The 13,390-nt window shown below is 38.2% G+C and overlaps 1 protein-coding gene across 1 annotated transcript; it reads left to right on the plus strand.

The window, feature by feature from the left end:
* Positions 1 to 2,354: 2,354 nt before the first annotated feature.
* Positions 2,355 to 12,667, plus strand: LOC149951361 (apolipoprotein D-like). Its single transcript, XM_090170002.1, has 5 exons — positions 2,355 to 2,538; positions 9,789 to 9,919; positions 11,422 to 11,507; positions 11,567 to 11,659; positions 12,428 to 12,667. Exons 1-5 carry the CDS (start codon positions 2,416 to 2,418, stop codon positions 12,583 to 12,585), a joined length of 591 nt encoding a protein of 196 aa, XP_090026128.1. The 5' UTR covers positions 2,355 to 2,415; the 3' UTR covers positions 12,586 to 12,667.
* The last annotated feature ends 723 nt before the right edge of the window (positions 12,668 to 13,390 follow it).

Consider the following 13,390-nt stretch of genomic DNA (forward strand, 5'->3'; position numbering starts at 1 on the left):
TAATATTTAATTAACTAATCCCTTATCCCTAGAGTAGAGGCGGTATGGATGGTCTTTCCAGGGCCCCCAAACTGGCTGGAGACCCTGGGCTGTAGCCCACTTAGCTAATGCCTTAAGACGGCCCTGGCGCCATCTCTCGATTGAAAGAAGCTGAGAAAATCCGAGTTTTGGTTTACCCCTGTAAAGCAAACTCAGCGTCGAACGAACTGTAAACCGACCTATAAGTGTGACACTTCCTATTCTTCACATGCAAAAGTTTTACTGAGAGCTATTCACAAGACAGACTGCATTACAGGCTTCGTCGCCGATTTGCGTCCGCTTGCTAACGCGTCACACGTAGCCTTTGACAGCGCCTTCGTTACTAGCTTTCAGTAAAATATTCCCCAAAAGTGACAAACTTATGGAACAATATTATAGATTTATGTTTGTAGTTATAGACCACCTTTATTAGTATATGGTAGTAGCATAAGTCTATAATTCTGTTCCATAAGTGTTTCTCATTGAGCCACATATGGTGATCCAAGGGACAACGCAACACCCTGTATTTTAATAAAAGATATGCATAGAGTTACGGCATCACAATAAGAAAATCAAAATAGCTGTTAGTAAAAGTAACATAATAACAATAAGTATGACAATTAACGAGATTTACAACCAAACCGATTTTCATAGTTATTGCGTAATCAAGATGTTTTCTCAGCAATACCGAGCCCTCTAGTGTCTAAAATACGCGAGACTTCCGCTAAGCCGAAATATCTGGTTTCCGATAGATAGGCGGAATATTAGGCTAAAATTAAAAAAGTTTTTCTCGGCGCCACAAGCTCGTGTTTTTTTTATCACGCACGATTCGCACGCGGGCTTCAAAACAAAGCCAAAGCCCCTCGCGACTCCAGAACGTGCTCTCCGATATTAGGCTTAAATTTTTTATCAAAAAGTAGTCATCCATAACGGTAAGTCGCGAGTCCAAGTCACAGCTTGAAGAGAGTATCAGTGCCGAAAAAAGGTTTGGTTAGAAAATTAGCATTAAAGCAATAGGAAGTGTCATACATATTGTTATTATGTTAGTTATGCTCTTAGTAAAAGCTTCGCGTGTGTCATACACTTTGACTTATGATAACAATAAAAGGAGTGAAAAATTGTCAAAATATTTAATTTGATTTTGAAGGTCGAGGTTTTCTAAGCCATCAAATGCATCTATCAGATAATTATCTACATTTTATTCTAAATTAAACCATGTCATCCTATATTAGTTATGACAAAGCCCGTAATTTACATCACTAAACACGAAATTACAGGTTACAAGTCAATTTTATTGCATCATTGCATGAGTCTATCAATTTTATTTTTTAAAACGAGGAAAAGTTTTACCAGCTTCTCCGAGGTCACTGTCACAACACTAACTACACTAACATTTTAAACTGTCTACCCCAGTACTTCAGCGAAGCATACGTCAACTTAAATTAATGTTATGATTAAAATGAGAATAATAACGCTTGGGGTGATGAATAGTTTATGACTCAGCCAAAAAACCCATCATGTAGATATCAATCACGTGACGTCGCCATCTCAACCGTAGAAACGTTGAATTCCACGCCCCCCTTAACGCCCATCAATCCTTGCTTTTGAACAGTAGCCGCCATTTTAATAATATATATATATATATATATATATATATATATATATATATATATATATATATATATATATATATATATATAAGTAACATAATAACAATAAGTATGGCACTTCCTATTGCTTTAATGCTAATTTTCTAACCGAACCTTATTTCGGCACTGATACTCTCTTCAAGCTGTGACTTGGACTCGCGACTTACCGTTTTGGATGACTACTTTTTTATAAAAATGTAAGCCTAATATCGGAGAGCACGTTCTGGAGTCGCGAAAGGCTTTGGCTTTGTTTTGAAGCCCGCGTGCGACTCGTGCGTGATAAAAAAACACGAGCTCGTGACGCCGATAAAAACTTTTTTAATTTTCATCATTTTAGCCTAATATTCCGCCTATCAATCGGAAACCAGTCTCGCGTATTTTAGACACTAGAGGGCTCTGTGCTGAGAAAACATCTTGATTACGCAATAACTATGAAAATCAAGTTTCGTTGTAAATCTCGTTAATTGTCATACGTATTGTTTTTATGTTACTTATGATATAAACTTTATATAACATCCAAAATTAAGCACCGTTATCAATGAATTTCGGATAAAAATATATACAATTAGATTAAGTTAATCCAAATCACCTGTTCTTACACGTGGATAGAGCGGTTATGTAACAAACCGGCTTTCGTAAGAGGAAATATTTTGGAGCCCTAGCTATTATATAAGGTTGACGAGACGAGGAAATAATCATTCGAAACCAGCACAGCGCCAGTAACTAGTACCTTCGTTCTTGGTCAAAAATGAATAGTTATATTTTAGTGGTTTTAAGTTTGGGATTTGCAGCCCAGCTCAGCGATGCTCAGATGTTATTGCGTGGTTCTTGTCCCAACGTGACCCTTCAAGAGAATTTCAACGTACTAAAGGTCAGTCGTGAGAATGCCAAGAATAAATATCCCTTTTCAAAGAATACCTAAAATTGAAGTTCCAACTTCAACCAGTAGCGGCGCTAAGGTTTTTTCACAGGTGGGCTAATTATTTTGTGGCCTCTAAGAATTTTGTGGCCCTTACAACCATGGAGTGTAGCTACACTCCATTTTACAAATTTAGTGACCCCTTAGCGAGAAGAGCAAGGTCATTTTCTTGGTGCGGCTCTCGTCGCGTTTACTGGACCCCCTATGACCTGGTATCCGACCTGGAGGGGACACGTGCATGCCCGGGGTATTTCCCTAAATTCCCTTTCTTTTTTTCTATTGTCCATTCAACTTTCTCTCAATTTCCGCTCCCTTCCTCCCCAATCTATCTGTTTATGGTCTACTATCTTATTGAGTAATCAAATTGATTTTGAAAGTTTTTTTCCAGAAAATTTTTCTTGGCAATAAAACAAATTTCTAGAGATAAAGAAAATTCATAAATTCAAATATGTGGCCTCTTAATTATAAATATGTGGCCCTTTTAATATAAATATGTGGCCCCTCTCAGAAATGCAGGGGGGCTAATGCCCACTTCAGCCCACCCTTAGCGCCGCTACTGACTTCAACTTGCGTTTTTAGGGCTAGATTCCATCTGAAAGCCAAAACCACGTAACATTTTGGCGGGCATTTTGAAAAATATTGATTTCAGGGTGGCTACAGTATTTTGAATATTTCATATTCAAATTCCAGGACTTCTCCTTGACCATTTTTAGAAATTTTCCTTGACCTTTTTAAGGCCAATATTAGACAATTTCTAACTTTCTTTTAAAGGCCTAGGTTATTTTCTGCCTGTCCCCCTTTAAATTAACTTAGTGGAGCACAAATACCCTGGTGGTAGGCCAACCGCTGAACATGTTGGACTAATTTAAAGGGGGATAGGCAGAAGAAAACCTAGGCCTTTAACGATAGTTAATAAATTTAACTTGTATTTTTCTATATAGATTATGTTATGAATAATATAATAGCCATGGCACCACCTTAGGCCTGAGTCATCCAGCGACTTTTACAGCCACTAATTCAGGTGGCCGGGTTACAATGCGTAGGAGGGTGGTGGCAAGCCCTTCATGCCACGCGATAAGTTTTAATGGAAAGGGAAACCGAAGAGCTCGAGGAAAAACCCCTTTAACCAGTGAAGAGAGAACTTGCAAACTCAACGAAGGAGTTTTTCCGAGTTTTCACCCCGTGTCATAAGCTGGCCTCGAACCCGGCTCCTCTTGTTGCGAGGCTAACAACTCCGTCACCGCACCAAACAACAAATATCTTTTTATTGAAAAGTTTCAAAATCAAACACTTCCTTAAAGGAACTAAGTAATAATCGAAGAATTTATCAGAGAACTATAAACAAATAACCCTTAATAAAATTTCAAAATAAAATGGAAATTCCCTAAATTTTACTTTTTACCAATTCTTAAAATTCCATGACTTATAGTAACGGCCCGTGCGTTATAAAAATTTCATAAAATCGTGAATATTTATCACAGAACTATATAATTTCAAAATAAATTGAAATTCCCTAAATTTTACTTTTTACCAATTCTTAAAATTCCATGACTTATAGTAACGGCCCGTGCGTTATAAAAATTTCATAAAATCGTGAATATTTATCCCAGAACTATATAATTTCAAAATAAATTGAAATTCCCTAAATTTTACTTTTTACCAATTCTTAAAATTCCATGACTTATAGTAACGGCCCGTGCGTTATAAAAATTTCTTAAAATCGTGAATATTTATCACAGAACTATATAATTTCCAAATAAATTTAAATTCCCTAAATTTGACTTTTTACCAATTCTTAAAATTCCATGACTTATATTAACGGCCCGTGCGTTATAAAAATTTCTTAAAATCGTGAATATTTATCACAGAACTATATAATTTCCAAATAAATTTAAATTCCCTAAATTTGACTTTTTACCAATTCTTAAAATTCCATGACTTATATTAACGGCCCGTGCGTTATAAAAATTTCTTAAAATCGTGAATATTTATCACAGAACTATATAATTTCCAAATAAATTTAAATTCCCTAAATTTGACTTTTTACCAATTCTTAAAATTACCTGACTTTTAGTAACGGCCGTGCGTTATAAAAATTTCATAAAATCGTGAATATTTATCACAGAATACTGCGATTTTCGCCATTTGGATTAGAATTAATCATGTAATTTAAATGGCTTTTAAAGAAAAAACCATTAGGTGAGTTTTGGATTTCAGACCCAAGAACATTAGTCTAAAAACTCCTATTTTATTTATTTGTGGTAAATCTAGGTACAAGACGAAGACATATTAAGCATATCTATGATATCTTGCAGTTCTATAGGATTTTTACTTTTGCCTTAGTATCGTCCAATAGTAATTATCTTCGTCGTGTACCCTCTTTTACCAATGAAACTGTTTTATTCGTCATTAACTACGCACTTGGCCCTCTAGGCCCCTTCGCGAATCGACGTTCGAAACCAGTATCTTGTCAACCTGTTTTGATCCCACGATAACAGAAAATTGATAAGGCATAAGTAACATTTCAACTATCAGTTTGTATATAAGGAAAAATCATAACCAAACGGATTTTCAAGGCTATTCGCGACCGAATCTATAGCTACGCCCCCTTTGGTTCGCCATTGAAACCTAGATGGGTTGCGGCTAAAGCAGACGCTATTAGATTTTCCTCATCGTTATTCGTAAATCTACTTCATAAATAATGATACTTGCATTGCAATATAATTTTGGCATCGTTTGCTTATATTTTGATAAGTTGATTTTAAGAAAAAACGTTCTATGACTTTTTTATTTGTCCGTATCAGACGCTAGATCATAGGCGCTAGCGCCGTTACGCCATAGTACAATCAAGGTTTAGGTCTAAGCGTAGAGCCCCCTAGTCTTTAAATATGCTTGCTTAAAATGGCGAAATTCCAGGACAATAACCCCAGTCGCTGGCAGTCGGAGTTCGGCGATAATGTCAGTGACAAAAAAAGGTTTGGTTAGAACAGTGCTCACCAACAGATGGAGCCCACCACTGATGAAATCAATGGAATTTTCACTTTCGGTTTAAGAGAAAAACATATCAGGCTTGTTGGTTTATTATTTGAAAAATCATTATTCTCGGGACATATGCTCATCTTCGGGACACGCGAGTTTGGAGTTTTTACGCTTTCCTTACGTAGACCCCAGGGGCGGATTTAGGCTTGGTCATTATGGGCCCCGTTCAATCCAAGGGCCCCTTTGCGGTAAGAAATAAAAAAACATACAATTTAAATAAAAAAATTAAAAATGGCGAATGAGTTTCTACAACTAACCCCAAATTGGGTAAGCCCCAAACAGTGTTAGTCTAGGGCCCGCAAAGTTAACGGTCCGCCCCTGATAGGCCCCCACCAAAATCTGCCTAAGGCCGCACCTTCAGTAAATCCGTTACTAGGTTACAATATTATAATTAAAACAATTGGGAGTGTGATATGTTACTTATGGTTAAAGGGAATATAACCTGCAAAGCAATCTTTACGGAAGACCCCTTTAATTTTTCAAATTTCCCTGTGCAGTGGCGCCAAACATTTTTAAATCCAAAGGGAAGAGCGGCCAAGGCTGCAAAAGTTGGTGTTCCACACCAAATACCTGAGGTTATATTCCCTTTAAAGGGAGTAAAAACTTCCATCGATAGGGGATGGCGGAGTGGTTAGCACTTTCACCTCGCAGCAAGAGGAGCCGTGTTCGATCCCAGCTTGTGGGACTGGGTGAAAACTCGTAACAACACCTTCTGCGTTGAGTTTGCAAGTTATCTCCCCACTGGTTTAAGGGGTTTTCCCCCGAGCTCTTCGGTTTCCCCTTCCATAAAAACTTGTTGAGGTTAACGGTAACAGTGAGTGTAGGGAGCTGTTGGCTCGCGTGGCATGCAGGGCTTTCCACCACCCTCCTACGCGATGTAACCCGGCCACCTGAACTAATGGCTTCAAAAGTCGCTTGATGACTTAGGCCTAAGGTGGTGCCTTGGGTATTAGCCTAACTGATTATTATAGGGATGATGGCGCTAGTTACGTTAAAACCAAACTGTAGCGCGTGTTAGCAGACGATCTTTCGATTTAGTTCATTTACTAGGTGGTTTTTTTTTCGCCTGTCCCAGGACAAAAAGTGTAAACTTTTTACCCTAAAACGTTTTATTCGCCTGTTCTCGGGATAAGATTTACCCTGTCCCGAATTTTGTTCGCTTGCTCCAAAGCTCAAAGGTTACACTTTTTACTCCTCCTCGAAAGTAGGTGTAGAGGGAGTCATCTAGCTTATATAGAAAATTCGTCTGCTTAAATTTCGTTTCACGAAAACATAACGGGTTTTGAACATCTTCACATGTGGCAAGCTTTTAATAACGAAAATCCAATTGTTAAATGCTAGTTTATGACTTTAAAAGTCGCTTGATGACTTAGGCCTAAGGTGGTTCCTACGTTTATTCCCATTCGACCGAAATCCCATTCGACCGAAAGAATTTAAAAATGTAGCCCAATTAGGTTAAGTTAGGTTCGGTTAGGTTAGGTTAGAGTTGGTTAAGTTTACTATTTCAGTTTTGGTTCAGTTACTTTTCTTGACTAGGTGAAGATAAAAATATAATTCATGCTCATTCCAAAAGCCAATTTATATAGCAGCGTTCGGTCGAATGGGACACATAAAAACCGCACGTTTCGGCGGAATTCGGTCGAATGGGACACCTCAAAAACCGCCGTCGGTCGAATGGGATATCGGTCGAATGGGACTAAAGCGGTTCCTAGGGTATTAGCCTAGCTGATTATTATTAAATAAATAAGAAAAATGAGTCATATATTGATGACCTCACCACCGGTCGCCATCTTAAAAACTAAACAAATAAATAACCTTTAACCTCTCCCTTCTTACTCTAACTCCAACTCATTTTTTTCGTCAAGAAAGAATTGGAGTAAAATGACGTCATAGGGCTACACTTTTTAACCTGCTCAAAAAACCCAGAACAGGCGAAAAAAAACCACCTACTAAGAGTGGAGCAGTGGCGTAACTAGGAACTCCGCCCTACCCCCCCGCGAAAAACGACTCGGAGCTCTTTTAAATAGCACCGATTTTAATCATAAACGTTTGGGGGCCCCCTAGTTCTCGCCCCCCCCCGCGCCACGGGGTCTGCGGGGGCGCTATTTACGCCACGGGAGTGGAGTTTTTTTTAATACCATTCCCTAAACCCTAAATCATCATCATCATCTACCAAATAAAATCAATATTACAATTATAGATAAATTCTGAAATTGATAGCGATAAAAAGGCTGTTTATTAAACCTTGGTAAACACAATTCTTTTTTCCCCTTTTTGAAGTGGAGATATGAACATCGTTTCATAAGTTAATGAAGAAAAATTCATTTTCTATTTACTTCAAATTAAGAAGGACAATTCTAGCTAATTTAAACGAAACTTTACGCGCCACAACATGTACTAGCTATATGTTAATTCCCCCCTTTTGTCATACCCGTTTGACTCTAGTTTTCCCTTAGTTCTTAACTCTACCGCCAGAGCGCACATTTAACAATCGCCTGAAGCATATATTCGGGAACGGGGTGTCCTGCAGCCTTGGAAATAACGGTGGTCAGGTGGTCAAAGACCAATTAATTAATTGCTCAGACCAGTTTATTTATTCAAAATTTGGGGGGTCACTGGTCACCGTGTCCAGTTTATTAATTCGAAATAATAACAAAAAACAGAAGGTGACCAGTTTAATAATTCCAAATAATAGGAGATGAATTTAAGGTTTATATCAATTTTGATTTCCCTATTCACTGGATTTCTATGTACAGCGACTCCGCTTACTACCGCCGCGGCCGCACGTCGAGGTTTTATGTAGAGTCCCTTCGCTCGCATCCCTCGAACGAGTCGAACTGTCTAACCCCCCTCTGGCGTCAAACCCTCAATCCTCTAGTCTCGCTTTAACCCGAGTACGGTAGGCCTAGGAGGATTCAAGTGTACCTGGAGAAGAATCCGGGGGGCCACTGGAGAGGCTGCTCAAAGCCTCAAACCCTTGGACATAAAACTACAACGGAGCCATCTAGTGGGGGAAATGTGAACTATGACTACGTGTTTGGTTTAGGAAATAGGAACTGGATAAAAAATTATATTTTGGCTCACTCCTGTAATCCCAGGCGTCCGGGAGGCAGAGTTTGTGGAAGGCCGTGTGAGGACGACCACTAATCCCCCAACGGGTGGTTGTCATACTTCCGCCACGGGTGTCCCAACCCTATCCCCAAGTATCCCCCCGTTGGCGTGGCCGTAACACATATCTCGCACCTGATTAATCAAATGGACGAGCGGACTGTATTGTCCCACCCGTCACAATAAAAAAAAAATTATATTTTTATGGCACCTAGAATCGCTACGACAGTTGTCAAAGCAACAATATTTCCCCATAATTAAATTTAAAACTTAACATTCATTGCAACTTTCTTTGAAATTATATAGTTTTCGGGCAAATTTCTTCGACGTGGCCTAAGCTAAAAACCGTTAAAGTTCGAAATACTGTCTAGCAGACGAATGTTTTGGTAACTCCTAGGTTACTCTGAAGCTTTGTAGGTGGCGCTAAAAACGTTATGTCCAAGTATTTGACACACCAGGCGACAGCTGTAGCCGAGCCGCGAGGCATTGGTCGGGGGGAATACAAATTTCTTCTCCACGTACACTTGAATCCTCCTAGGGTAGGCTACCTGGCTACGCAGTAACGAACCGGGGACTCTGGAGTTACGGGGCCTAGAGAAAGATAGATAATACGGTAAATTACGAGGATCTTCTAGGTAGTAGTCTTAGGTGATTTGGTACTATATTGTACTATTCTTGTGGTACTCATAAAATAAAGTTAACTATTGTGAATACGTGTAAAGTTAATGTTACCAACATAATTTAACTTCTAAACATGTAGTATAGGTTTTTTTAGGCTTATAAATGACATTAGAACATTTTATATAAGACCAGTTTAATAATTCATAGGCTAGGGGGTCACTGGTCATAGGGACCAGTTTCATAATTCATATGCTAAGGGGTCACTGGTCATAAGGACCAGTTTAAAAAAAAACCTTATTTCCAAGGCTGGTGTCCTGTGTTAATTAGTCCATGGCGCTAGTTACGTTAAAACCAAGCTGTATCACTTGTTAGCTGACGATTCGGTAGGCCTTTAATTCATTTGCTAAATTTCAAGTCGTTTTTCTTTGACGCAGTACACGGGCAAATGGTTCGAAATCGAACGTTCTTTCGCCATCTTCCAACTTGGACTGAAATGCGTCACCGCCGAATACGAAGTCGCCGATGTTAACAAAATCACCATCCTGAATAAAGGCGTCGATTCCACGTACGGCAATAAACCTTATTGATTCCTATGTGGCAAGGCTTAACGAGTTTAAAATAGGGGGCCGTTCAGAAAATACGTAATTACATAATTCTCTACCAGAACCTAAATTATCTATTATTTTTAAGTAAACTAGTAATTTAATACTTGTTTTTCTCATTTATAATAGTTTAATTAGTTTTCTAGATGTAAAAGAATTAATAGGCCTTTCTACAAAATAAGCTATGCTTGCTGAACTTATTTTTATATAGCTCATTCGTCACGAAATACGTAGAAGTTCAGTTCAGTTTAATCTTAAAAACATGGTGCCTCGTCGAATTTACTCTTATGTCCAGGGCTTTTCGTAGTAATACGTCATCGATACGTCACCCGTGACGAAGCAGCAACATCAAAACAATAAGGCCAATGTTATTAAATTCACTTATTTTTTTTTAATAATTCAGGGGGATAAGTATTTGTTAGGTAATAGACGCTTCAATAAAGCATCTTCAAGGAAAGTGCACATAAGTAATATTTCTGAGAGCCAGGACCTGCATGTTACTGTTTATATAGTGCTTGTTGAAATAATGGAAACTTATCACTTGTACCACGTATGCAACAAGTGTTTCCTTTTAACCAGATAGCTTTTTTTTTTCATATTAAGCCTTAGCCAAAACACGACGTTCTGTTTACAGGTGAAAAGTTTCCATCATTTCAACAAGCACCAAATAAACAGTAACTCGCAGGTCCTGGCTCTAGGAAAAATTACTTCTTGTCAAATTATTTGCAGAGGTTTTATTTAAGCGCCTATTTAAGGGTAGGGATCAGTTAGAGAAATAAGGCACTATCACAGGCCAATCTCCAGTTTAAAAATTAGCTGGGCCAGTTTAAAAATTAAATGCTCGGGGTGTTAGTGGCCCTGGTGACCACTTAATGAATTCAAAGTTTTTTCCCTTCAAGATTTTAGTTCATTAAAAAATAATATATTAATCCCTAAAATTGTTTTGTCTTTGCTTCTATGCTGTGTGCTTGGCCTGGTGTCAATTGTGCGTCTGCGTGGGTGACTGGGTGTCGTTAGTCTGTCTACTCTACACTCTACACACAATATAGAAGAAACGAATTTAGCAGTTAGTTCGGGTGGGGTCTATAGCACATATTGTCAAGAATAGATAATTTGACCATAAATTATAAAAGCCTTATTTTGAAGGTTAAAAATGGTAAGTGGCCAATGACCAGTTTTTTAATTAAACTACCTAGGCTCTACTGGCCACAGGTTCAGTTTAAAAAAAATCTTTAGTTCTCACCCTGGTAGGGATCTTGCCAAATGTTACTCAAGATTACCATGGGGAGGGGGTGTTGGAAAAGCCTAAACAAAACTTGCAAACGGTAATTTTACCTTACTAAGCTGAAATCCTAGCAGACGACTCATTGTTTTAAGCTTGTTTAGCCTTGCTGAGTATATATCGATAATAAAGTGTAGTAATTTTTATTTAATGATTTTAATTGTTACTAAATTTTAATTAAAGTGGAACAGTAACGGCCATCAAAGGTGAAGGAGTTGTGGATGATACCAAGAAACCCGCCGTACTCAAGGTCAAACTAGAGGGCGGAGGTAATGAGTAACCATACTAAATACTTTGTGTCCTTAATAATAATGAATCTTTATCGCAGTTCCTTTTGCCGTGCCTTACAGCGTAGTGTCAACCGATTATGACACCTACGCTATTGTTTTCAGTTGCATAAACTTGGATCTAGTCCATACAGGTATAACGACCAGTTTAAGTTTTACCAGAAGTTTTATATAAATGCCTTGAGGGGAAGTAGGTAACTACACGTTTTCGGGCTGAGTGACTCGCGAATGTGAACATTTAAAAAGAACTAGAAACTGACCAAAAATAGTGCGTTCACAAATGGGCCGTGGGCGTAAAACATGCTATTTACAGTGTACATAGAGCGGCCAACGCGAGAAACTTTTAGCCAGGCCCGTTAAGAGACGGCGACCAAATTACCGGGGCCCCTGCAACCCGGGGGCCCCTGATTTGACCAAACGAGGTAAAGCTATCACCATTAGTAACGTCTCTCTTAGGGCCCGGAATTATTTTTTAACTAGGGCCCTGTACGTGGCTCTATATAAACTGAAAAACATAATTGCTATAAAAATCCCGTATAGAGTAATATCGGCATGACGTATGTCGACGTCACCCATGCTTTTTCCTATTGATAAAAACTACCGTCAAAATGGCGGCCATAGCTCAAAGCTACAGAGCGATTCTACTCTATTCAGCTATTATTAAAATTTTAGCAGACGACGGTTTTATATCCATTTTCAAGGTCAACAATGACTATTAGACCCGTATCAATTGGTCAATCCATTTTCGTTATTTCTTTAGTTATTGCCATAAAAAAGCATTACAAATTTTAAGTTTAAGCACAATGGAGTTAGATTCTTCGTTCCGAAGGGCTTTTTTATTAACTTCTGGTACAACAACTCCCAAACAAATTAATTATATCGTACTGTTTACGTAATTATAGAAAACGTCTGGATTTTGGCCAGGAAACCCACATTGCCCGCTGAAAAGATAGCGGAACTGAAGGAAATCATAAAAAGGAACGGAATTAATCCCAAACATCTGAACCCCACTTCTCAGTCGTGTTCATCCGAAGAAAAAGAACAGAAAACCGAAAATTAATTTCGTTTACTCCTGAAGACTTTTTAATTTTTATAAACCACAATCGTTATTGTTAAATTTTCAATAAAATAACTACCGTTAATGATGTTGTGAAACAATAGAATTACATTTGGTTTAAACTTATAACTATTTTCCCAAAAATTTTAAGTGCGTGCCAACATAAGCACATTATTGCAGGCCCGTACAGGGGGGGGGGCCAGGGGATGCTCAGCGCCCCCAAATGAGTACTTGAGCATCCCCAATTTACTAATTTCATAGGTGGGGAGATAAAAATGACTCAAGGCATTGGCACCCCCAAAAAGAATTTGAGCGCCCCCGAGTTTTGGCGGCTGTGTACGGGCCTGCATTATTGGCGGACTTTAAGCCTAATGTGTAATCTTTGCCATGTCGTCATACTGAGCGCTTACGGTATGCAGTAGCAAAGGCATGATTTTGGTTCTGGGGGAAAGGGAACCACAATTAAATAAATAAATATAAATATACCAAATAAAAGTAATTATAATAAATAAAAATAATAAATATAAAAAATTTAATTAAATTAATAATAAATAAAAATGATAATAATAAAATAAATAAGAAATATAATAAAAAATATTAATAATAATAATATAAATCAAATCAAATCAAATCAAAAATATTAATAATATCAAGAATGTATTTATTTATACTCAGGGAGAATGAATCGACCGAAATCCCATTCGACCGAATCCCATTCGACTGAATCCCATTCGACCGAATCCCATTCGACCGAGTCCCATTCGACCGAGTCCCATTCGACCGAATCCCATTCGACCGAGTCCCATTC

Source organism: Leiobunum rupestre, chromosome 3 (assembly GCF_980474605.1).
Source record: "Leiobunum rupestre chromosome 3, qqLeiRupe1.1.hap1, whole genome shotgun sequence".
In the NCBI taxonomy this organism is placed as follows: domain Eukaryota; kingdom Metazoa; phylum Arthropoda; class Arachnida; order Opiliones; family Sclerosomatidae; genus Leiobunum; species Leiobunum rupestre.